At 38.8% G+C, this 25,214-nt stretch overlaps 1 protein-coding gene across 10 annotated transcripts in view; it reads right to left on the reverse strand.

Moving 5' to 3' along the window:
- The window catches only part of GON4L (gon-4 like), an 80,905-nt gene that overhangs the window by 33,687 nt on the left and 22,004 nt on the right, over positions 1-25,214 (reverse strand). For 6 of the 10 annotated variants that reach the window (XM_057725987.1, XM_057725993.1, XM_057725982.1 and 3 more), the window contains 9 exons: positions 21,134-21,327; positions 20,394-20,468; positions 20,185-20,235; positions 16,670-16,720; positions 16,263-16,358; positions 15,280-15,399; positions 14,518-14,688; positions 10,492-10,684; positions 1,640-1,741 (listed from right to left, as the gene is read on the reverse strand). In XM_057725987.1, coding sequence (XP_057581970.1) covers positions 1,640-1,741; positions 10,492-10,684; positions 14,518-14,688; positions 15,280-15,399; positions 16,263-16,358; positions 16,670-16,720; positions 20,185-20,235; positions 20,394-20,468; positions 21,134-21,327 — 1,053 coding nt within the window. Of the gene's footprint in view, positions 1-1,639; positions 1,743-7,633; positions 7,638-10,491; positions 10,685-14,517; positions 14,689-15,279; positions 15,400-16,240; positions 16,359-16,669; positions 16,721-19,099; positions 19,193-20,184; positions 20,236-20,393; positions 20,469-21,133; positions 21,328-25,214 lie in introns of those variants that run through there. The other 4 variants (XM_057726020.1, XM_057726028.1, XM_057726038.1 and 1 more) reach the window with 4 other exon arrangements.

Below are 25,214 nucleotides of genomic sequence, written 5' to 3' on the forward strand. Positions count from 1 at the left end.
TTTGTAGGAATATAGTATATAAAACACATTACATACAAAATACGTGTTAATCAACTATTTATTTTATTGATAAGCCTTCAATAGTAGGCTACTAGTGGTTAAGTTTTCGGGCAGTCAAAACTTCCAGTCAGATTTTCAAGTGCACAGGGGTTCAGCACCCCTAGCCCCCGAGCTGTTCAAGGTCAACTGTATCTATAAACTGAAGAAAGTAACAGACAAACAAGAAGGGAAGGCACGTTTATTCCAGGCTGAAAGCTGAACTGAAATGCAATCTCCTACTTTTCTGCTTCAAGCAGAAAATGTTTCTTGACTAGCACATGACACTGTGGACCAGTGGCTCCTTCTTGAAAGACTCTTTCCTTGGTTTCTGAGACACAAGACTTTTTTTGTTTTTCTCATACTTTCCGAGATCCTCCTTCACAGTTTTCTCAAAACCTAAATCCTCAAGCCTTTTCTTTCTACGCTTTCTCTTTGATTCCTGGTGCTTTCAACGCTTCCTCTAATCTTAACTGTCATAACATACAGAAATAAATGGAAGATCTTCATAAAGGAAATGGCATTCTAACCATAAAAACAACAAGAAAGATGAAATAAAGCAACAAAACATAAGTCCTAAAAGATTGTGTTTACATAATTCTCTTTGCACAAAGACTTGCATTATTTAGGTACATAATAAACACTCTGGATACTTATAAAGCTTTCGTCATAATCTCGCCAGGAGCCAACATCTCGCCTTCACCATGCTGTGTACACTATTCCAGTACAGGGTCAAGTACACACTCAATAAAAATTCAACAGTTCCTGAAATATGTTTTCCATCATTGGCAAACTAGCAATGAAATAATTTTAAACAAATGACTCAAGGCAAGTTATTTTATTGTCTTCCATGCCTCCAATCTTGCTCTCTTTACCCACCATACCAATACATTAAACTGGCATTAAATCAAAGTGCTATTTCTAAACTTCAAATCAGTTCCTACTGATTTCCTGCTTAAAACTCTTTGAGCTCTCCTTTTTGACACATCAAAAATCAAATTTAAGGTTCTCCATGAATTGCACACTGCTAAACTTCTCCATCCCCTCACTCACACAACTTAACCAAACTACTTAGTACTTTCCAAACACACGTATTGTTTCATAATTCCATGGTTTGCAGGTGTTCTTCTACTTGCAATATCCCTCTCTGCCCCCACTCACCAAAAATTTCTTATTGCTCCTTCAAAACTAAGATAAACATCTCCTTTTGTGAATCTTTCCCTAACCCATATCGTACATTAGGATAGCATATACCCTCTTTTAGGCCACGAGTGTACCTTATACACTATTATTATAGCACCTATCACTCTGTACTATAACTTTCTGTTTGTATCCCCCTATTAAGCTGACATCCTACAGGCAGAGGCCATGTCTTATTCATTTTGGTACAATTGCTACCGAATACCAGAGTCAATACATGATTGTGGGATGTATAAATGGGTAACTGATTGGCTTCCTGAATAGACATGTAAATGTAAAGAATTACAGAAATAAACGGGTAGAGGAAGCTTAAATGTCTTAACTTGAGTGGGCTGCAAACTTCGCCCTCAAAAATCTGCAAAGCACACAAAGGTAGATGTGGAGACATCCAGAGCAGACTCACTGGTGATCCTCACGGCCCGGTCGGTGCGGAAATCCTCGGTGTCCGGCTCATCCAGGTCCTCCAGGAAGTTATACTCGGGGTCGTCGTCGTCGTCTGCCTCATCTAGGGAACATGTTTCAGACACTTATTCCCAACTCTGAACTCATGTCCCTAATGAAGATATAAGATGTTCAGCACCACAAGAATCTATTCCAATAAAGCACACGTATTCTGAAGTTTTTATTTTTATTTTATTTTTATTTCTTATGTATTTATTTTTTGGCGGCTCTGCACGGCTTCTGGGATCTTAGTTCCTGAACCAGGAATTGATCCCGGGCCCTCAGCAGGGAAAGTGCAGAGTCCTAACCACTAGACTGCCAGGAAATTCTCTATTCTAAAGTTTTTAAACAAGTTATTCATTTTTTCCTCAGTGCCTGTGCTCAGATCATTTCCCACAGCTGACTCATCTCACCTAGTCTTCCCAATAAGCCAAGTTTCTTCCTTCCTTCCTTCCTTCGAACAAGACTTAAATCTCTCAAAATGCAGCAAAAGCCTGAAAACTGAACATATAATTTATCTCAGTAAACCCACTAAGAGTAGTGCATCTCATTAAAATAGTATTTTTGTAAAACTCTTTACACAAAGGCACTGACAGTGAAAAAAGGAACAACCTTAATTCCCAATAAATTAGGGAATGACTATAATTATGATGCCTTGGTATAAAATAGTACATACATATAGAGTGTGAAAATTCTATACATGTTCAACACATGCATGACCAAAGTACAACACAATACATACATAATGCTCATAAGCATGAAAAAGTTGTATCCCTACAGTAAGACTCAGAAATAACTAAAAATATACAAAAATAATAACCATTTGTTATGTCAGAGCATAGAAATATGAGTATTTTTCTCCCTCAAAATTTTCTCTAATGTTGATGCTTATGACATCTTTTAGATTCCTAAATAAAAAGTGTGAAGGAGTCAATGAATTACGGAATTGTTATACTAAGGTAAAGTTTTTCCCCGGACGACTTTAGATCAGCATCGTCTAACAGAACTTTCTGCAAGGCTGGAAATGTTCCACATATGCAGTGTACAACAATGGTAGCCACCAGCCACATGCAGCAATTGAGAACTTGAGATGTGGCTAGCGCAAATGAGGAACTGAATTAAAACAAAAATCAAAGTCGAGCATTTTTATTTTGCTTTAAAAAATTACTATAATTTTAAAAATTGCAGTAAAATACATATAACATAAAATTTGTCATCTTAACCAAAGAAACAAAACAAAACAAAACCAAAGTCTAGCAAATGAGAATAACTTTTTACCTTACCACTATGTGGCCATTAAACAGGAGAGGGAGATCCCTGTATATTATAATAGAAAGATGTCTAAATTACATTAAGTGAAAGAAAGAAGTTGCAGATGCAGGACAGTATGTGTAGTATGATCCTTTTATGGAAAAAAAGATAAGTGTGTGCTTGATTAAATACATAGAAAATATCTAGAAAGAATTAAAAAAGACTGAAGAATAGCACTTCCTTTTCACTTTGTGCTCTTCCACAGTGTTTTAATTTTTCACAATAAATGAGTATCTTTCATTACAAATAAAAATATATATACACACTTTTTTTATTATTTAAAAAAAATCATTTATTTATTAAAACATCTTCATTTCCCAAGGTACTTCAGTAGCTTTCACAAAAATACTTTTTTAACCAAGTGAAGCATGTGCTTTAGGAGTACCATGGTAACATAACCAGAAAAGAGAAGACATTTTTACAGTGAACACAAAATATCTCCCAATGTTACACCACTGAAGTGAGCAACTCTGAAAGACCATGAACAGGACTTAACTTTCTTCTTTGTAATCTTTTTCCATGATTAAGTGTATCATAAACGGAACACACACAATGACATCACTTTTGGCGCTCAGAGAAGTGTTAGTAGCTAAGGCTGGTGAGGCCTTGCATAGGTGGCAACTGCAGACCGTTGCCAGAGTGACTCTGAGTTGAAACAAACAAAGACACAAACCAGGAGGCTAAGGAACCAGCCTTTCCTAAGTCTATTCTGAAGTGCAAATAACTTGAGAAAAAAGGATATAACAACAAACGAACAACAAACAAAACACATACAATCAAAATCCACATTACAGTTTTGGGAGAAGAGACAAGTTTGCTTGTCTCTCTCTCACTGATATACTTCCTTCAAACCATACGTCAGAAACCATAGTAGCTAGGAGACTTGATTCACGCAACAGTGGAAGACAAGAATAGGAGATTCAGTGATACATCTTTTATGGGCCCACACAAGCCCAATGCTTTGATCAGATGTAAACAAGCCTACCCAGTAGTCACTCTGATTTGTCCAAGAGCTCATAAGTCAATGCACTTGCCTGCACACACATTTCTGATTCACATTCACTGATAAACCCCAATCTAACCTGATATTCTTTACTCAATGTTTATTCTGCTTATAATACATAAATCTGCATTGTATACAGAGAGCTATTTAAATGTGAAGCCTTTGGGTTTATCACCCCAATAAAATGTTTTAAACCCTTAGGAAATGGAATCCTGTCTTCCTAATATCTACGGTACTTTCTATGTAAGTCTATTTACAGCAGGTTCTTTACAGACATTGCTGAACAGTGTTAAGTTCTGGGGAAAGCCTATAACATATGGATACTGTACACACGTTTGGACCCCCATCTGTTTAGGTGTAAGAACCACAACAGACAGCTTCTGCTCATACCATACAAATGGGTCAGCCACTATTCTCAGAGAACCCATTTGGCAAACATGTTGAAAAATCATTTAGGAAGGCTTCTTCTGACTTCTGCTTAGCTTTTAGTACCTTGATTGTGGAACCTGCCCTCTTGGGTCTAGTTACTTTTTTGATTGATTAACAATGTCAGCATCTACCCCGCTGATCTCAATTTTGTGTGCCTACCCCCATCTAGTACGGCCTCTTAATTATTTTTTCAAATGAGACTCTCACTTTTAATAATATGCAGATCAGATGGTATTAGAAGCATGTGAAAATAGCCATGTAATACTACAAAAATAAACCAGCATATGGCTAAAGTTTGGTACTGTGACCTATATCTAGCATCATTTCCTATTTACTAGCACTCACTAAATTCAGCTGGTAGATCCAGGGATCCAAACCTACCTTAGTCATTGGCTCTACATCCTGTTTTTTTAATCTGTTCTAATAAGGAAACAAAAAGATACTGCTCTAAAGAAACAGAATTTTCACCCTCCCCACTAACCATTATTTCATTTCCTCGATCAACTCTTATCATACACTCTTATTTCTCCCAGACCAGTGGTTTCCAACCTTTAGGATACATAAGAATTAGATCCCTAGACAATACCCATTAGAGATTCTGATTCAGTGGGTATCTGGAATCTGTATCTTAACACCATCCAACACATACATCCTTACACTCCCTGATTCGGATTCAAATTCTAGGGACAAATTATGAGAAACACTGCCCAGACTCCCAACATCCTGACAGCCAGCTCTGTCTGGCCTTTCCTCCTCAACAGTCAGCATCTCAGCTCTTTCAACTAAGGCAATAACAATCAGGGCACCAAAGCTGCTGCCCTAATAAAGCCATGAGAACCCGACTTAATTACTATCAAGATCTTGTCTTAGCTTAGGTCTAGGACAAAATGCAGAGCTTGCTTATGAAGTGTTACATGCATTTAAAAAAATGCTTTAATGTCCTCTGAGTCTTCTTTGATTGAGACATGTTCCTAGAATATTAAACTGGTGTGGGAAGACATTCTGGAACCTTTTTGAAACACTGAAAATGTTGAAGTATGTGGGCCGAGCGATGGGATTCAGAATGTCCTGCTTGAGCAGTGGAGGAGCTGAGGGTGCGGGGCGTGGAGACTAATATCACCCTGTTTGGTCCTGAAGGATGGCTGGTTAGCCAAAGACGGGTAAGATTCCTCAGAGGAGGAACAACCTAAGACAGGCACAGCCGCAGAGGGGCCAACAGGGGTGGTGCATAGAGCCTTCCTTATATCACCGTGTTTGGCCCTGGAGGATGACTGGTTAGCCAGAGAGGGTAAGATTCCTCAAGGGAGGAACAACCTAAGACAGGCACAGTCGCAGAGGGGCCAACACGGGTGGGGCACAGACCCCCAATATCTGAGAGAGGTCTGCCCCCAGGGCTGTTTTGCTCTCCACACCCAGCTCAAATCCACACCTGCTCAGCTCGGACCCAGGAGGCAAACAAGGATCATTGCCCCAGTCATGTGAGGCCTTTGATTGTTTATGAGTGTAACCTGAGAATGTTAGCCCACGAACTCAATAAAAGCAACCTGGGATAAGTCAGCAGGGCTCTTGATCCTAGAGGTCTTGAGTCCCCCGGTCCCATCTTTCTCTTCAGTCTGTGTCTGTGTCTTCTTCAAGCTTGCGGCACCCGTCACTCACCTCGAGTCGCCGAGTTGATCCCGGCAAACTGGGTTCTAATGCTAGCAGTATAACAAACTGATTCCATAACACACAGCAACACAATGAATTTCTCTGAGACTTTTACAAAATGGATAGAATTATCTTTGTCCCTGGTTTGGTCCTTTCTGTAGAGGTTTTTTAACCTTGGTGTCTTGGACCTTGAATGGATTAATAGAAGGAAGTGTCAATAAATGAACTTCAAGAGAATTATAAATCCCCCAAAAAAGTGACATAAAAAAACTTCATGGGGACTTCCTTGGTGGCGCAGTGGTTAAGAATCTGCCTGCCAATGCAGGGGACATGGGTTCAATCCCTGGTTCAGGGAGATCCCACAGCTGTGGAGCGACTAAGCCCATGCGCCACAACTACTGAGCCTGTGCTCTAGAGCCTAAGAGCCTGTGCTGCAACTACTGAAGCCTTCGCACCTGTGCTCTGCAACAAAAGAAGCCACTGCACTGAAAAGACCACGCACTGCAATGAAGAGCAGCCCCCACTCGCCACAACTAGAGAAAGCCTGCACACAGCAACAAAAACCCAAGGCAGCCAAAAATTTAAAAAATAATAAAACTAGAATTAAAAAAAAATACTTCATGTATATAGATGTGTACATTTTTCTGGGTAGTGGCTGTACAGCTTTCATCAGAGCCTCAAAGGGGTAAGGAATGGAAAAGCTAGCAGCTTAGACTCCTATCAGAAGGACTAATGGGATAACACATCAGTTTTTGATTATTAAGGAACTCCAGTTATTTCATCAATGACTCAGCTGCAAATTTCATCTTTTTCTCTTTCATACAAGTTTGCGCATTTCGCTGCTTATTAGCACTTCTGCCAAAGAAGATGAGTGAAGAACAAAAATGCTAAAATTCAAACTAATTTGCTTCTTGTTACCTTTTTCTAAATGTTTAGGGAATTTAAATTTAGGACTAAAATTCTTCCTATTACCACATCAATGTGGAAAACTAAAAGGTAACTTCATACTTGAAAACTCTTATGAGAGGCACATCAAACTATTATCAGTGACCCCTCTGGGGCATGAAACTGTGATCATGAGGAGGGTCTTTAATAGTTTTCTTTTTTCTTTTTTTTTTTTTTGCTGTGTGCGGGCTTTCTTTTAGTTGCAGTGAGTGGGGGCTACTCTTCGTTGTGGTGCACGGGCTCCTCATTGTCATGGCTTCTCTTGTTGCGGAGCACGGGCTCTAGGCATGTGGGCTTCAGTAGCTGCAGCACTTGGGCTCAACAGTTGTGGCTCACGGGCTCTAAAGCGCAGGCTCAATAGTTGCGGCACACAGGCTTAGTTGCTCCGCGGCTGTGGAATCTTCCTGGAGAAGGGATCGAACCCGTGTCCCCTGCATTGGTAGGCGGATTCTTAACCACTGCGCCACCTAGGAAGCCCTTTAATAGTTTTCTTTACACAATATTTGATTTCTTTTTTTTAATTTATTTTATATATATATATTTTTTTTTTATTGAGATACAGTTAACATACAATAAACTGCATATATTTAGAGCATACAATTTGGTATCCCAATCTCCCAATTCGTTCCCCCCCCAACCCTCCCCACTTTCCCCACCTGGTGTCCATATGTTTGTTCTCTACATCTGTGTCTCTATTTCTGCCTTGCAAACTGGTTGATTTGTACCATTTTTCTAGTCTGCATATATGTGTTAATATACAGTATTTGTTTTTCTCTTTCTGACTCACTTCACTCTGTATGACAGTCTCCAAGTCCATCCATGTCTCTAGAAATGTCCCAGTTTCCTTGCTTTTTACAGCTGAGTAATATTCCATTGTATATATGTACCACATCTTCTTTATCCATTCATCTGTTGATGGACATTTAGGTTGCGTCCATGTCCTGGCTATTGTAAATAGTGTTGCAATGAACATTGGAGTGCATGTGTCTTTTTGAATTATGGCGTTCTCTGGGTATATGCCTAGCAGGGGGATTGCTGGGTCATATGGTAACTCTATTTTTAGTTTTGCAAGGAACCTCCATACTGTTCTCCATAGTGGCTGTATCAATTTACGTTCCCACCAACAGTGCAAGAGCATTCCCTTTTCTCCACAACCTCTCCAGCATTTACTCCAAGCATGTATTACTCTTATGGTTATAAGACAGAAAATAAGAGAAAACTCTGGGGAGGATATAGTCTACAAAACCTAATACATAATATCTCAATGTCACTTCCACTCATCTGATTCCTCTCTTGTCACTGTTGTCAAGTATCTTTCAAAGGTCCATCTCAATTACCACCTTTTTCAAGTTGCTATCTCTGGTCACGCTAAACAATAATTCTCTCTCTTCTAAAACCTTAGAACAGAGTTTATGCCACTTTTACGGCACATCTGAGTGTATTCAACTTCATTCACCTGAAATGTATCATGTATTTAACAATATGCCGTTCATACACGTATACTCCCTAATAAAATGACCATGTTCCTTTCTCTCTCACAGAACCTAGCACACTGCCCTGTAAAAGGAAAGCATTCGAAAAACATTTGCCAAATGATGTGCAATACAGTTATTAATAACTTTTTAAGGTAAATATAAGAACTTATTTTCTTTCATTCACTTATCCTGATTTATTCCTGGCCTTACCTACCTGAACATTTACTCAGTCTATTTCAATCCAAGCTATGTGTTCTCTTATTTATCTTAAAGCATTTATTCTTTTCAACACAAAAATATTACAGTAGTTGTTCTTAGCAGACAGGGAAAAGAATAAAGATACACTCTGTAAGTTGTCTGTAATTAAGTTTGACAGGACCTTACCGGATCCAGAAATAGGAGCAATGAATTTGGCTACAGATTAAAGTGAGATAGTGGGTGACTGTGTTCACATAAAAATGCAAATGAGACTTTAACCCTGGTTCAGCTCTACACATTTTTTAAAAAGTGTGAATCTTCCACAACACAACTAATATGAATATCCTGGTCACTCCCCACTGAAGAGAGTCAAAAGGAAACAACAATAGTAACAAAACTGCCCTGATTCCATCAAAAGAATGTGATATCTGGAATCACTACAAACTAAGTCAATCTCTCATTTCCTCTAAATTTACAGAAACACTGCACAAAATAATGAATGGTACCTGATTTCCACTATAGTATACTTAAAAAAAAAAACCACCAAAGACAATTTTAACAATGTTTACTTCCCTGTTTTAAAGTAAGAACTTTTACATATATTCTAAAACAAGTGTTGCAGCAGGGGTTCTTACACCATGTATCACTGTAGTCAATATTGTTTCTGTCTGATCAATTCTCCTTCCCTATTTTGGAAACAATAACACTTCTTTTGGGTAACCGCTTCCTCCAACCACATTGTTTATGAGGTGCTGCCAATCACAGGAATCCATACTTAAAACAGTCTCCCTATCAAAGCCATGCAATACCAAAAGAGTGGGCATGTGATTAAACCAAACCAATCAGAATTGTTCCTCTAGATTTTTCAAACTGGAGCCTGTAGGAGACAGTTCTTCTGGTGTGGGGACAAAGCAAGAAGTGAATGGTGTGCTTATGATCATAGTTCCAGTCTTGTAGGAAAAAATAGGTTTGAGAATGGAGTTGACTGACAAAAAGAAGCAGAGATAACAACTGTAGAGAGGGAAAGTGGGACTGAACAGTGCCTCAATTCCACTGCAGGTTTTTTTGCCCTTCCCAAAGTCTGATTTCATTTGACTTTCAGCAAGTTGAGAGTTAAGATTCTTTCGCTTGCATCAGGAAGACCCTTAACTCACATGATAGTCTTCAAGTGAGTCAATGCACTCTCATGAAATCAAATATAAAATTTTATGTATGTTTACATTCCAGGGGAGGAATCTTAGCATTCAAAAGATTCCCCAAAAGGTTCTTTAACAAAAAAAAAGGGGGGGGGGGAGATTTAACTACTGATTTAGAGTACATTGTTAAATACAAAATTAAATCAGTTAAGGGGAAGCCGGGACAAAGTGAGAGAGTAGCATAGACATATATATACTACCAACTGTAAAACAGATAGCTAGTGGCAAGTTACTGTGTAACAAAGGGAGATCAACTGGATGATGGGTGATGCCTTAGAGGGCTGGGACGGGGAGGGTGAGGGGGAGTTGTGGGAGGGAGGGAATATAGGGATATGTGTATAAATATAGCTGACTGACTTTGGTGTACCTCAAAAACTGGTACAAGAGTGTAACGCAATTATATTTCAATAAAGAGCCAAAAAAAAATTAAATAAATAATAAAACCAATGCAGGGATGGGGGGGAATTTAACTACTGATTTAGAGTACATTGCTAAATACAAAATTAAATCAATTAACCAAAAATACCCCTTTCTTTAAGCTTTTAACGAATGAAAATTTTACCAGAGACCATGGACAGAGTGGATAATAAATGCAAACAAAACCACTTACCTTCGTTCCCCACATCATCATTCATAAGTCCCCCCAGCCACATCTTCCAGTCCTCATCATCTGCTGTATTGGGGTCATACATGTCTGGGGTGATGTCTGGAGCTTGGAGCTCTGCCTCTAGCTGCCCCAGGGGAACATCTTTCAGAGGCATCTTAGAGCGAGTCCGGAATGCAATGAGACTGTCATCCATGGGCTAGCCAATGAAGAAGGAATAAAAACATATCACTGAATATCTAATGCTTTCAGTTTCTCCAAACTTCATCATATCCTGTGTGCTTCTCTTCTTAGCTTAAACCACAAGGTCTCTTCTCTAAACCATTTGGGTGAATTATTCTTTGAGACACTTTTAGAACAAGGACATCAAATTTTTTTTTGTTAGGTGCCAATGCCTCTCTTTTTTTTTTTAAAGGTTATACTCCATTTATAGTTATTGTAACTAACATTCCCCATGCTGTACCATATATCCTCCTACTCTATAATGACATCAGTTTTAAAACCAACATTTCAGGACCATTTATAAGAACTTTATTAAGCAACTCTCTGGTGGTCCAGTGGTTAAGAATCTGCCTTCCAAAGCAGGGGACACAGGTTCAATCCCTGGTCAGGGAACTAGGATGCCACATGCTGTGGAGCAGCTAAGCACACATGCCACTGCTGAGCCTGCGCGATGCAACTAAGACCCAACGCAGCCAAATAAATAAATATTAAAAAAAAAAAAAGAATTTTATGAAGATACAATTTACATACCATAAAACTCACCTTTTTTTTAAGTGCATAATTGAGTGGATTTTACTACATTCACAGAGTTGTGTTGCCCTCACCACTATCTAATTCCAAAACATTTTCATCACTCCAAAAAGAAAGGCCATTACCCTCAGTGGTCACTCCCCATTCTTTCTTGATCCCAGTCTCTGATAACCACTAATCTTTCTGTCTCTATGGATTTGCTTAAGCTGGACATTTTATATAAAAGGAATCATACAATATGTGGCCTTTCGTCTCTGGCTTCTTTCAGTTAGCATGTTTCCAAAGTTCATCCATTTTGTCACATGTGTCAGTACTTCATTCCTTTTCATTGAGAAAAGAGGAAATGAAGAGAGAAATGTCTACTCATATCTTTTTCCCATTTTTTAATTGGGTTGTCTTTCTATTGTTGAATTACAAAAGTTCATTACATTACAGATACAAGACCCTTATCAGATATGTGATTTGCAACTATTTTCTCCCATTCTGTGGGTTGTCTCCATTTTTTTGATATACCCTTTAGGCACAAAAGTTTTTAACTGTGATGAGGTCCAATGGAACTATTTTTTCTTTGGTCATTTGTGTTTTTGGTATATTAAGAAACCACTGCCTAATCAAAGGTCACAAATACATATTCAATGTTTTCTTCTGAGAGTTCTACAGTTTTAGCCCTTACATTTAGGTCAGTGATCTATTTTGAGTTAACTTTTGAGTGTGATGTGAGGTAAGGGTCCAATTCTATACTTTTGCATGTGGATTTCCAGGTGTCACAGCACCATTTGTTGAAAGACTTCTCCGTTAATTGGTCTTGGCACACTCGTCAAAGATTAACTGACCATAAATTTAAGAGTTTATTTCTAGACTCTCAATTCCCTTCCACTGATCTGTATGTCTATTCTTATGCCAGTACCAGACTGTCTTGATTATTGCAACTTTGTAACAAGTTTTGAAAACAGTAAGTACAGACTTCCAACTTTGTTCTTTTTTAAGACTGTTTTGCCTATTTCGGACCCCTTGCATTTCCATATGAATTTTAGGATCATCTTCTCAATTTATGCAAAAAAAGCAGCTCAGACTTGGACGGGGACTGTACTGAATTTGTAGATCGATTTAGGAATTTTTCCCTAGACTACTGCAATAGTATCCCCACAGATTTCTGTTACCTCTCTTGCTCTCCTGTAGTCCATTTCCCACACCTTAACCAAAGGGACATTATTAACATCAATCAGAAAATATCACAAAAAATTTTTAAATGTTAAAATAAAATCTAAACACCTTATAAAGGTTCTCCAAGACCCTCACGATCTAGCTCTTGCCTAGCTCTCTGACCTCATTCCTACTACTCTCCCGTGATCCCTATGCTTCAGTTACTTTCCATCCCTCGAAAATGCCAAGAGTGTCCCCATCTTAGGGCCTTTGAATGTGCTGTTTCCTCTTTATGATATTTTGTTCTCAGACCTTTTAGATGCCTGACTCCTTGTTATTCAGATTTCAGCTCAAATGTCACCTCCTCAAGGAGGCCTTTTCTGATCATCCTATGTAAGGTACTCTGATAGGCACTACCTTGTTTCCTTGTTTTTATTTAGTTCACAGCTCTCACCACTCCCTAAAATCATTTATGTGTCATGGTTTATCTCTCTCCAACAGACTCTTTCCAAAAGGAAAGACCTTTCTGTCTCGTACACTGTTATTCCCCAACTTCAGTCATTCAGTATGTGCACGAATAAATGATTACATAAAACATTTTTATACCCCAACATTACTATTCATTCACTCCAAAGCCAGGTGATTAAATTAAATGGCCCTTTCAGGGCTGTTTTACTCAACATTCTGTTTTTAAATTTTAAGACAGACTTTTTTTTCACTGACCTACAAGACTATTAGGGAAAATCTGAACATTAAAAATAACTGACTGGGACTTCCCTGGCGATCCAGTGGTTACGACTCCGCGCTTCCCATGCAGGGCACGCGGGTTTGATCTCTGGTCGGGGAACTAGGATCCCACATGCCACACAGCACAGCCAAAAGAAAAATAAATAAATAAAAATTAAAAAAAAAAACTGGCTAATGATGGAATATAGAAAGTCATCATTTAACAACAACCATAATAATGACTGTTTCAATCAAGAATAAGCAATGGGGACTTCCCTGGTGGTCCAGTGGTTAAGAATCCGCCTTCTAATCAGGGGAAGCGGGTTCAACCCCTGGTTGGGAAACTAAGATCCCACATGCTGAGCGGAAACTAAACCCGAGTGCCACAACTAGAGAAGCCCACAATGAGAGATGCCCACGCGCCTCAACAAAGACCCAGCACAGCCAAAAACAAACAAACAAAAAAACAAGCAATGGGTGCTAAAATCAGTGGGTGAAGTGTTGTGCCTCAAAGACATACTAATTAATTTAAAAATGGAAAAATAATTTTACAGCAAGGAAAACAAGCAGACACCACCTTAACCATGTGATCACATTTAACATGACAGAAGTCATGTGCCTCCTGATATGATGCACTGAAAAGGACACATCACTTCTGTGATATCTGGGCCAAAAGTGCAAAACCTGAATCTAATTATGAGGAAATATCAGAAAAGTCAAAATTGAGGAACATTCTGTGAAATAATTACCCTATAAGGTTCAAAAATGTTAAGATTATAAAAGACAAAGATTGAGAAACTGTTCCTGATAAAAAGAATCTAAGAGACAAGACAACTAAAAACAACATGTAATCCTAGACTGGATCCCGGATCACAAAAAATCATTTTTCTTTTGCTTTATATAAAAGACATTATTGGGACAATTGGTAAAAGCCAAATAAGGACTTTAATAGTCTATATAATATTATATACACTTATTTTCATAATCAAATGTCCCCATTTTTAGGAAATATACACTAAGATTTCTAGGAGTAAAAGAACATCATGGCTGTAACATACTCTGAAGTGATTCAGGAAAAAATAAATGTATACAGAGAGAGAAAGCAGGAGAGAATGATAAAGCAACTGTGGTAAAGGTTAATATTGGAGGAATCTGGCTGAACGTTGTTCTATGTCCCACACTTTAAAACGCTCTCTGTCACACACTTTATTTCTTCCTTAGGAATTGCCATTCTCACTTAATTCTCTCTTACAATAAAATAGCACAAACCAAACAGAGTACCAAAGACCTACAATTTCATAACTCTTACTTACTGTATCAGAATTTAGTATCTTCCCTTCTCCCTTCCCAATCTAAGCAACAACTAAATCACTCCATTTGACTTTCTCAGCAGTTTCGAGTTATGTTTACCTGGAAAGAATCCATGCAGACCGGACTGGAGGCCAGCTCCTCATCTACCGCATGCAACTTCTCCATGAAAGTACTATCCCTGGTCTGTTTGGGCTTTGGTGGGGGCGGAGGCCCCATGGGCACTACCTCAGCACTGATGTGTCTGATGGTGGGTGTGGTGACTTTCTCAGCCTGATTAAAAGAGGCAACTATGTTAAAAAAAAAAAAAATCGAAGGGAGGAAAAAAGAAGGGAAAGAAAAAGAACTGGGAAGAAAGAAGCTTTCATATGCTAGCAATCTTTCTCTTTCCATCTAGGTAGAGGTATATAAAAACAAAGGCACTGTCAATGTACATTAAATTAATTAGGTTTCATCCTATTTCCAATGAAGCCAACAGGATGCTACTTAGGTTACCCAAAACTCGGGAGACATAATAAAAATGCCTTTAAAACAATATCAGAAAAGACATACGAAAAAGAGAAGGGCAGAATAAAAGAAACTTTGCCAGTCACTCATATTTGGCCCCTTATAAGAACTCAGACATCTCTCTCCCTGTCATTGAGTCCCAGTTTTCTCTTAGCTGTTCACTGACTTAAAGGACTTTGAAATTCAGTTATAACTAGTCACAAATACCAGGAAGACAATGGCATGATTACTGATCTTGAATCACGTTTGAAGGATGACACCTCAGAATCACCAATGGATAAACTATCTATTTATACAGTGAAATAATCTACTTATACAATATCTCTAATTTGTCTCATTAGTATGCTATGGATTTACCTCTGATAATATGCCACTCTCCTCATCCGTTTCAGTCATCTCAGAAGACTGCCTCAATCTGGATTTCTTTGCCCCACGTGGAGATGAAGCAGTGCTTTCAACATCACTTTCCAATAAACTCTACAAAACAAATCCAGTTCACTTTCATATTTGTGCCCCTACCTCATTCCACTGAGTCTGAAGTATCTAAACAGAATGAATCACAAAATATCAATCACTGCATTAGTCAGAATAAGAGAATAAAATTTAAATAGAAGCTTAATTTTCTGAAGGTAGGAACAGGGATCAGATTACTATTCTCATCAGTGTCGTAAACTCTGTAAAACTGTAACGCATTGATTTAAAATCCTTTAACAAACAAGTCAAAGAACACATTAAGAAACAGAATATTACATAACTATGAAAATGAACAAACTATAGCTACAAGCAACAGTGTAAATGAATCTCAAATGACTTGTGTTGGACCAAAAAAAAAAAAAAGCCACACCAAAGAATACATACACTATAGTTTCATTTATGTAAGGTTCCAAAACAGTAAAAAATTGACCACCGTGTGCAGAGCTGCATATTTAGGTGATATAACTATAAAGATAAGCGAGGACCAAAAAGCCAACATAGTGGCTGTCTATAGGGGAAGAGGAGTGATTCTGGCAATGTTATATTTAATGACTTTAAGGAAGTTTCATGAGGATTAGCTTTATAGTTATTTAGGCTGTATATTTTTATTTTTATTCTATGCACAGTTCTGCATGTTACATATGTATTATATCTCACAACACAAGACATGAAAAAATCAAGGGAGCATGAAGAGGAGTCACAGTCTTAGACTTACGCACAGAAATGAACAGAAAAAAGAACTGCGTTTCAACCCTGTGTATAGAACAAGCGATAGTATTAAGGAAGCAAAGTACACTCTACCTTGTGGAGCCAAATTTTTTCTATATTGCCAGCTAACACTCACACTAGCACAGGCAGCCACTGACCTCTTCAGCAGTCTCATCTTCCTCTTCATCATCCGGCTGGTACTCTTCATCTGAGGAATCATCGTCTTCGAGGTGGATATCCACAAACTGAGGAGGCTACATACGCACAATTATAGAAAAAAACAAAATAATAGAAACACAAATCATATGCATTTGGGAAATAAGAGGAAGAAAGCAGAGCAGGGGGAAAAAACCCTAAGAACACAACAAGCAGCTAAAGCAAGTAATAAGAGGCAGGACTTTAAAAGATTTCTAGCATGAGAGTCAAATCTAAGAGTAATGAATCGAAAAAAACAAAGCTGGAATTTAAATAAACACATAGGTCCAAGAAAAGTTAACAAATAAAAGGGTTTCAAAACTGATGAAACTTTTTGGAAAAGAGTAAGAATTACCTCTTCCAAGTTTACCTTAATTTCATTGGCCTTCTTAATTGGTGAAATATTCCACGTTGGAATTACCTACCAAAAAAGAATATCAATAGTTAAGTTTTCAACTAAAATTTAGACTGTTTTTCATTTTTACTTCTTTTTTACCATCACTGGGAGCCATTGAACTAACACGTAGCTGCAGTGATATAGGGGTATTGATCTACACTCTGAAATATTTGTCAGAGCTTGGCAGAAGAAAAGGAGAGACAAATCTATTTCCATCATTAGTATCTCTGCCTTAAACCTAGTAAGAATCTGTACTATCCATAAATGGACAAAGTGTCTTAACTACTTTATATTACAGTTTGGGTTCACACAGAATAATAAATATGAAAACTATTTGTAAACTACAATAGTACACAAACCTAGGAATACTATAAGTGATAGCAGCCTTTTGCCATCAGTATTTCTTAATCAATTACATAAATCCACCATAGGTATGCCTCCAAAAAGCTAGACAAGAAAAGTTCTTAGGGAAGGATTTAGGGGTGAAGTGTCAAGTCGTACACAGCTTCTTTTCATATAGTACAGGAAAAAAACAACAGACACACAGAGAGATAAAGCAAATATGGCAAAATTTTACATTGTTAAATCTAAATGGAATCTAGATTCACTGTAAAATTCTTTCAACTTTTTCTGGATTTTAAAACAACAGAGTTGGTAGGGGGAAGTTTTTTAAAGAATTCTTTAAAACCTCTTACATACTCCTGACAAAATGCCTTTGGAGTGCATAATTTCTTGACCATCTAACTTGACCCAAACAAAATCATCATGAACAAAATCCAATAGGACATTAGGTTCTGTCTCTGTAAGGAGCCTGAGGTTTTCCATGTCTCCTGAGCCCTGCCATATTGTGCTACTGATCTAGTTCTGTGTAGCCAGGCCCAATACAGGGTAAAGGGAATGATGTGATTCAGGTCCACACCTTTCTCATGTTTGTTTCTAAACCAATCTCCCTACTGCCAAATCCATCAGGAAGGAGTCAGTCTACTAAGATTAAGAAGCAAGAGAGGACTTCCTAGGTGGCGCAGTGGTAAAGAGTCCGCCTGCCAATGTAGGGAACATGGGTTCGAGCCCTGACCTGGGAAGATTCCACATCTCACGGAGCAACTAAGCCTGCATGCCACAACTACTGAGCCTGTGCTCTAGAGTCCGTGAGCCACAACTACTGAGCCCATGTGCCGCAACTATTGAAGCTCACGCACCTAGGGCCCATGCTCCACAACAAGAGAAGCCACTGCAATGAGGAGCCTGCGCACCACAATGAAGAGCAGCCCCCACTCTCAGCAACTAGAGGAAGCCCATGTGCAGCAATGAAGACCCAATGCAGCCAATAAATAAATTAAATTAATTAATTAATTAAAAAAAAAGAAGCAAGAGAAACAGACTCTAATCTTTGCTCTTCCACATAAACTATAGTCTTGGGTTGTCTACCGTCTCTGCAACTATATACATCGTTGATAAACATAATCCGGAGTCTGATTTGAATCTCCTCGGGTTTTTCTTTAATCAAATATGGAACTAATGTTAATTTTATGTCAGGTAGACTTCATAGAACTTCTGTCTCACTGATGGTTGCTTTCATCATAAATACCGCATATTCATTTGTGATTACTTTCTGGAGAACGATGAAATTTCACTTTATGCAACCAGGGTTAGTCAATTAGACATATATATATATATTTTTTTTTTTTGATGATGTTGCTGTCAAAAAAAAGCCAATGAATAGGGGAGCAGAATTTGCCACCCTAAAATGTATCTCTTTGGCATATTTAAAAAAAAAAAAAGCCAATCCCTTAGGCTGCATTAAGGGAAATATGGTATCTGAACACTGAGGGAATAATCTAACTTTACATTTTAATTTTTTTTTTCTGGCCACACTATGCGGCATGAAGGATCTTAGTTCCCTCACCAGGGACTGAACCTGTGCCCTGTGCAGTGGAAGCTCCGTGTCTTAACCACTGGACTGCCAAAGAAGTCCCAACCTAACTTTAATCTATACTAGTTAAGCCACATCTGGAACACCAGATCCACTTAAGGCACATTTTTAAAAGGATATAGACAAACTAGGCGCATGCAGAAGAAAAGGATCAGATTGGTGAAGGTACGCAAAGCCCTGTCACGTGAAGACCAATAAAAAATTGGGGAACGTTTAACAACAAAAAGAATGTTATGAAAAGATATATTGGTTTTCTTCAACTAGAGGAAAGGTCATGTGGAAGAGGAACAGACAAACACACAAAAACATTATGCACTTTGGGTCCATAAGGAAATCTCCCTTACTAACAAAGACAGAATGGACTCCCTCAGGACTATCACCCGCCTTGTCACAGAAGGTAAGCACAAACTGGACAAGTGCTTGTTAAGCAGGATAGAACACAGTGCCCAGCATCAAAGAGCTTGCTGTACCAGAATGCTTCAAAGGTCTTCAAGAGGGACTTCCCTGGTGGCGCAGTGGTTAAGAATCCACCTGCCAATGCAGTGGGCGCAGGTTCAATCCCTGGTCCGGGAGGATCTCACGTGCCGTGGAGCAACTAAGCCCGTGCACCACAACTACTGAGCCTGCATGCTGCAACTACTGAAGCCCGCATGCCTAGAGCCCGTGCTCTGCAACAAGAGAACACAATTTTAAATGTGTCCCTGGGACACCATTTTAAATGTACTATTTTAAACACTTTGCCACATATCTCACAACATGAATAGAAAAACTGTCCGCACTCACTGCTTTCAACCAATCCAAATGGTTATCTACCTAGAACTTCCAAAAAAAGCAACTAAAATAAAAATAAACTGATAATGATTTCATATATTCCATTCCCACATGTCTACTTGTCTTTTACAAATATTTCTTTAAGGAGGCAAATACATCTTTCCTACATTTTTTCCCTACAAATAACCTGAAATTACATATTATTAACAAAGCTAGGATTTCCCTGGTGGCACAGCGGTTCAGAATCCACCTGCCAGGACTTCCCTGGTGGTCCAGTAGGTAAAACTCTGTGCTCCCAATGCAGGCGACCTGAGTTTGATCCCTGGTCAGGGAACTAGATCCTGCATGCACGCATGCCACAACTAAGAAGTCCGAATGCCATAACTAAAGATCCTGGATGCTGCAACTAAGACTCAGTGCAGCCTAAATAAATAAATAAATACAAAAAAAAAAAAGAATCCACCTGCCAATACAGGGCACATGGGTTCGATCCCTGGTCCGGGAAGATCCCACATGCCGCAAAGCAACTAAGCCCATGTGCCACAACTACTGAGCCTGTGCTCTACAGCCCGAGAGCCACAACTACTGAAGCCCACGCACCTAGAGCCCGTGCTCCACAAGAGACGCCACCACAATGAGAAGCCCACTCACCGCAACTCAGAGTAGCCCCCACTCGCCACAACTAGAGAGAGCCTGTGCGCAGCAAAGAAGACCCAAACGCAGCCAATAAATTTAAAAAAAAAAAAAAGCTAAATACACAATAAAGAGAAAACAGAACACCTACCACTCCTTTTTCCACCACTTCCTTCAGTTTAGAGCGTGTCATTTTGGGCTCCTAAGAAGGGAAAATGAGAAGAAAACAGTTAATAAAAATCGAGTGATTCTCAAGTCTGCCCCCAACTGTGAAATTCTTTACAAATTCCCAACTGACCTCCTATACTTAGTTTACAGATAGGCCTGTTGCATGACACTGAAAGAACAATAACTACTCACAAACATTGGCATATCTTCCGTCTCACTGATGGCTGCTTTCATCATAGCTACCACATGTTCATTTGTGATTACTTCCTGGAGAAAGATGAAATTTCACTTTAGGCAACAAAGACGTATCATCTAGATAATACTCATCTCTCTGTAACTCTGCTACATATATGTAGAGGATAAATGAGAGCTAGATACACAAATGGTTTCAGATTAGGGTAAAGCAGGGCAACTGAAAGCAAAGAAGCAAGTTTTGGAGAGAAGCACACAGCTTCCAACAATGTAGCAAGCAAATGGACCAACCTCACTAGCTGATATTAACAGGAATGGCCCCCCAAAAAACCATTCTCAGGTTAACTATCTCCTGAAGACAAACAGTAATAAACTATAAAGACTTTATTTGCATATGCGCAAAGTACTGTTAACTGGGCATCTTTTCAGACACATGGACCCACAAGAGTAAATCCACACTATCATCTTTCATTATCTTCCATTCTGCTAAACAATAAACAATCACATCAGTGGAAGGAAGCAGAGTAACAGTTTCCCAATTAAGTTCTTTCACGTGTTCACATTTCAAGCTTGTGCTGAGGGCAAAGAGAAAGCTACCTTGAAATGTAAAGTATTTTGCCACAAGGAACTCACAGGATTAGCAATTCACACACCAAGACTCAAGAGTTTCCTGAGAATTTTTATTTGCTACCCATGAGAGAGTTCTACTCCCATTACACAGCTGCCCTAGTCTTACTCACATGAAGGATGTTTCGCACGTTCACTGCCGTGAGGTTGTGTTGCTTGGCGCCATCCTCTAAGGTGCGGTCAAGCATGTCATCCAGCTTCAGGTCACAAGCAAGAGTCCCTTCTTCTTGACCCTTTCCATCTCTTTTCCTCTTGGTACCCTTTTTCTTTTTCCGCCTTTTCTCATTTTCTTCACTGTCTTGCTCTTCTGCAAATAAACCAAGAACATCACCAGAATCACCAAAGCAACTGCTCCCAGAATTGAACCCAAAAAGCCAACAGTAAAAGAAAAACAAGCTGCCAGCTGTCTGGCCCTGGAAAGCAAAGAAGACTATGATATGACAGCAGTGGTGATGGCAGATGTGGTAGTGCTGTTGTAGTAATTACGCCTAAGTCACTGAATATTCCTTTTACATCAGGCATTCTTCCATGCACTTCATACATATTAACTCACTCCTCATAACAACCCTATGAGGTAGACACTATTATTTTTCCCAATGTACAGAGCAAGAAACTGAGGCGGAAAGATTAAGAAACTTTCCCAAGAGCTAGTAATGACAAAGCCACATTTTGAAGCCAAGCACTCTAGCTCTAAAACTCTGTCTTAAATTATTACTCTATACTGCCCAGATAATACATCAGAAACCCAGGCTTTATGTCTCAGATCTAACTTAACTGGTTACCCTGGTAATAGAGTCTTATTTTTTTCTTTCATAAAATAGAGATACCTTCCCATCAGGGATGCTGTGCAGATTAAGTGAAATAATATATATCAAAGTGCTTTATAACCAATGAAATATTATACAAACATGACATCATTATCATTATACTATTGAGCCTAGAAAAAACCAGGAGCAAATCAATTAAAAAATCCACTCTGAACTATATATAAAAAGGGGGGGGAGGGGATGAAGTACCTCTATTCTACAAGAAAGGAGCACATATATAACCAGATAAAAGGAAAAGCTTCTTGATGATTAGAATCTGGTAAGTCTTGAAGTAGATTATCACCCAACACCAAAATGAAGGTCTCATCTCTGCTACTTTTTGGTCTGCTACTGTCTGAAAACGAGGGATTAGAGAAGATTAACATCAAGACAACCTGCTTGGTTTAAAAAGATTTTATGACCTGCAAGCTGCACCCTGGCAATGTTAACTCAGTGAAAAATTATTAGTAGTTTCAAATAATTGCTTTTGCACTTGTGAATAGGTATCAAGAATTTGATAAATGTTTATAACTTTCAATCCAATCTTCCCCTTAAGGAAAAAATTACACAGGCAAAGACTAATCAAGTTATTCAACATTAATTATTTTAGTAAAAACATGGAAAACACCTAAATGTCGACTGAAGAAAAACACACAACCTAAAAGTTGCAAGTTATGTTTTATTCAGGGACTTTACTGAAGACTACAGCCTGGGACACAGCCTCTCAGATAGCTCTGAGGAACTGCTCCAAAGAGGTAAGGGAGAAGCCAGGATATATAAAAGTTTCTGTTGGAAAACAAAAAGAGATATATAGTTGAACATCAAAAGATTACTGCTAATCCCCCCCCCCAAAAAAAAACATCTCAAGTTAATGATTTTAGTGCTTTTCTCTGTAGAGGAAGATGCAAGAGTCTGGGCTCAATGAAGCTATTCCTTAGCTATGCACCATAATCATCTAGGGCCCGTATCCTGTTTTTCTCCATTCTGAATTCCCCTCGGGGTGTGCCCTTTGGGGGTGGGGGGAACACAGCTGCATTTGGGCTGATGGCTTGATGGCAGGCAACATTCATTGTTTACTGAAAAGGTAGGCAACATTTTTTTGTGTGCACAGCCAATATGAAAAAAATGTTTAAGTGCATACTGGTACACCCATACACTGGACTGTAACGGACCCAATAAAAATAGTCTTTTTAAGCAATGGGGGGGGGGGGGGGGGGGCAGGGGGGGTTAAAAATGTCTACAAAGAGTTCTTAATGATACAAAACAAATTTTGATAATGATTTTTAAAGGAAAAAAAAAGTAGAATCAAACATTTACATCTTACATTTGTGTAACCTAAACAAAAATAGGCTACCTTAGGCATATTCCAACAAAGTGACAGATGTAAAAGAAATATAAAACTCTAGAACGCATCAGAAGAGTGACAAAGCTCTTTACTGATGGTCATTTGAGAAAGCAGCAAAAGGGGCGTTACATAGCATAATATACAACTTTCTAAAACCTTCTGTATACATATCTTTTCCCAAAGTCTCTCTTGTCACCTCATTTACGCCTTTTCTCCATAAACTCCAAAACTCTTCTGTGTCTTCACCACTCTTGAATCTCCTCTCTTTGCTCCTCCCTTCCCTGCTGTGTTCTCTCTCATGTAGACCCATCTAGTCAGTCCTTGGTTTCTGCCATCCACTTTTCCCTCCTCATCTTATCAGCACTTAAACCATCACCTGGTAGTTGCAGAACAAGAAAACACCTGAGGAAGCTTTGAGTCAGCTTCATAGTCACATCCTATCATGTTGTTAGTAACAATGTCAATTGCAAAACTGATCCGGGGGAAAAAGTTTGAAAGATACAAGTTAAAACTATTGCTATTATACTAGAAATAATAAAGGGTGTTATTAACTAAAAATTAACCTAAATAAATAAAATCTTCTTTATGAAATTTAGGTCCACAAAATGTAACCAAATTCATAGAAGTGAAGGCCAAAAAGAGGAAATTTACAATGGAAGCAGCTGAAATTAATAAAATTTTATGTAGATAGTTCATAAGGAATCAAATCGCCCTTTAAAACAGTGCTTCTCAAACGCTCTGTGGTGAACATCTTGTTTTTGACCAATCCATTGTAGACTCATACTTTTATAAAATAATATAGCCATAATGTCAAATGTTACATTTCTATAGTTTTACTCTGTTTCCATGAATTTTGTTTCAAACCAGTGACAATTCCAAACTAGCCACACTTTGAGTAACACTGCTTTAAAATATACACATAAAAACATTTAACCCCAATAAAAATACAAGAATGACAAATAAAAAAATTATTTTAAAGAACTGCCGGGACTGCCCTGGTGGCGCAGTGGTTAAGAATCCACCTGCCAAAGCAGGATACACAGGTTTGACCCATGGTCTGGGAAGATACCACATGTGTGGAGCAACTAAGCCCGTGGGCTACAACTACTGAGCCTACGCTCTAGAGCCCAAGAGCCACAACCACTGAGCCCATGTGCCACAACTACTGAAGGCCGTGTGCCTAGAGCCTGTGCTCCGCAACAAGAGAAGCCACCACAATGACAAGTCTGAGCACCACAACTAGGAGTAGCCCCTGCTCGCTGCAACTAGAGAAAGCCCGAGCAGCAACAACAGACCCAACACAGCCAATAAATAATCAATTAATTAAAAAAAACAAAGAACTGCCAAGAAAACATCACAAAAGTTGAAGTGGAGGGGCTTCCCTGGTGGCTCAGTGGTTAAGAATCCGCCTGCCAATGCAGGGGACACAGGTTTCAGTCCTGGTCCTGGAAGATCCCACATGCCTCGGAGCAACTAAGCCCTTGCGCCACAACTACTAAGCCTGTGCTCTAGAGCCTAAAAGCCACAACTACTGAGCCCACGCACTGCAATTACTGAACCCCGCGCCTAGAGCCCATGCTCTAGAACAGAAGCCACTGTAATGAGAAGCCTGTGCACCACCACAGAGTAGCCCTCCTCTCCACAACTAGAAAGCCCACGCGCAGCAACAGACACAGCAAAGCCAAAAATAAAATAAATAAGTTTATAAAAAAAAAATTAAAATGGAAATAGCAAAATTCACTGCCAAAAATATTTTTTAATGGAAAAAGCATTGGAGTTATTAGCATAATTCCCATTCAGAATGGCTATCTTATAAACACAGAATCAAAGTAATCACTGTGGGGTTACACCACCCATCTAATTACACCCCCCTAAATCACATCATACATACTTCTCCTCTGATTTCTGATTTTAAGGCTGAGTTTAATAGGAAATGCAGGTCTATAAGGAAAACTGAATACATTCTAATACATTGCACAATCATAGAAAGAACAGATAATTCAATTACACCTTACTCTGTTTTAGAAATAATCCTTTATCTTA

The sequence above is a fragment of the Hippopotamus amphibius genome, chromosome 1 (genome assembly GCF_030028045.1).
Source record: "Hippopotamus amphibius kiboko isolate mHipAmp2 chromosome 1, mHipAmp2.hap2, whole genome shotgun sequence".
In the NCBI taxonomy this organism is placed as follows: Eukaryota; Metazoa; Chordata; class Mammalia; order Artiodactyla; family Hippopotamidae; genus Hippopotamus; species Hippopotamus amphibius.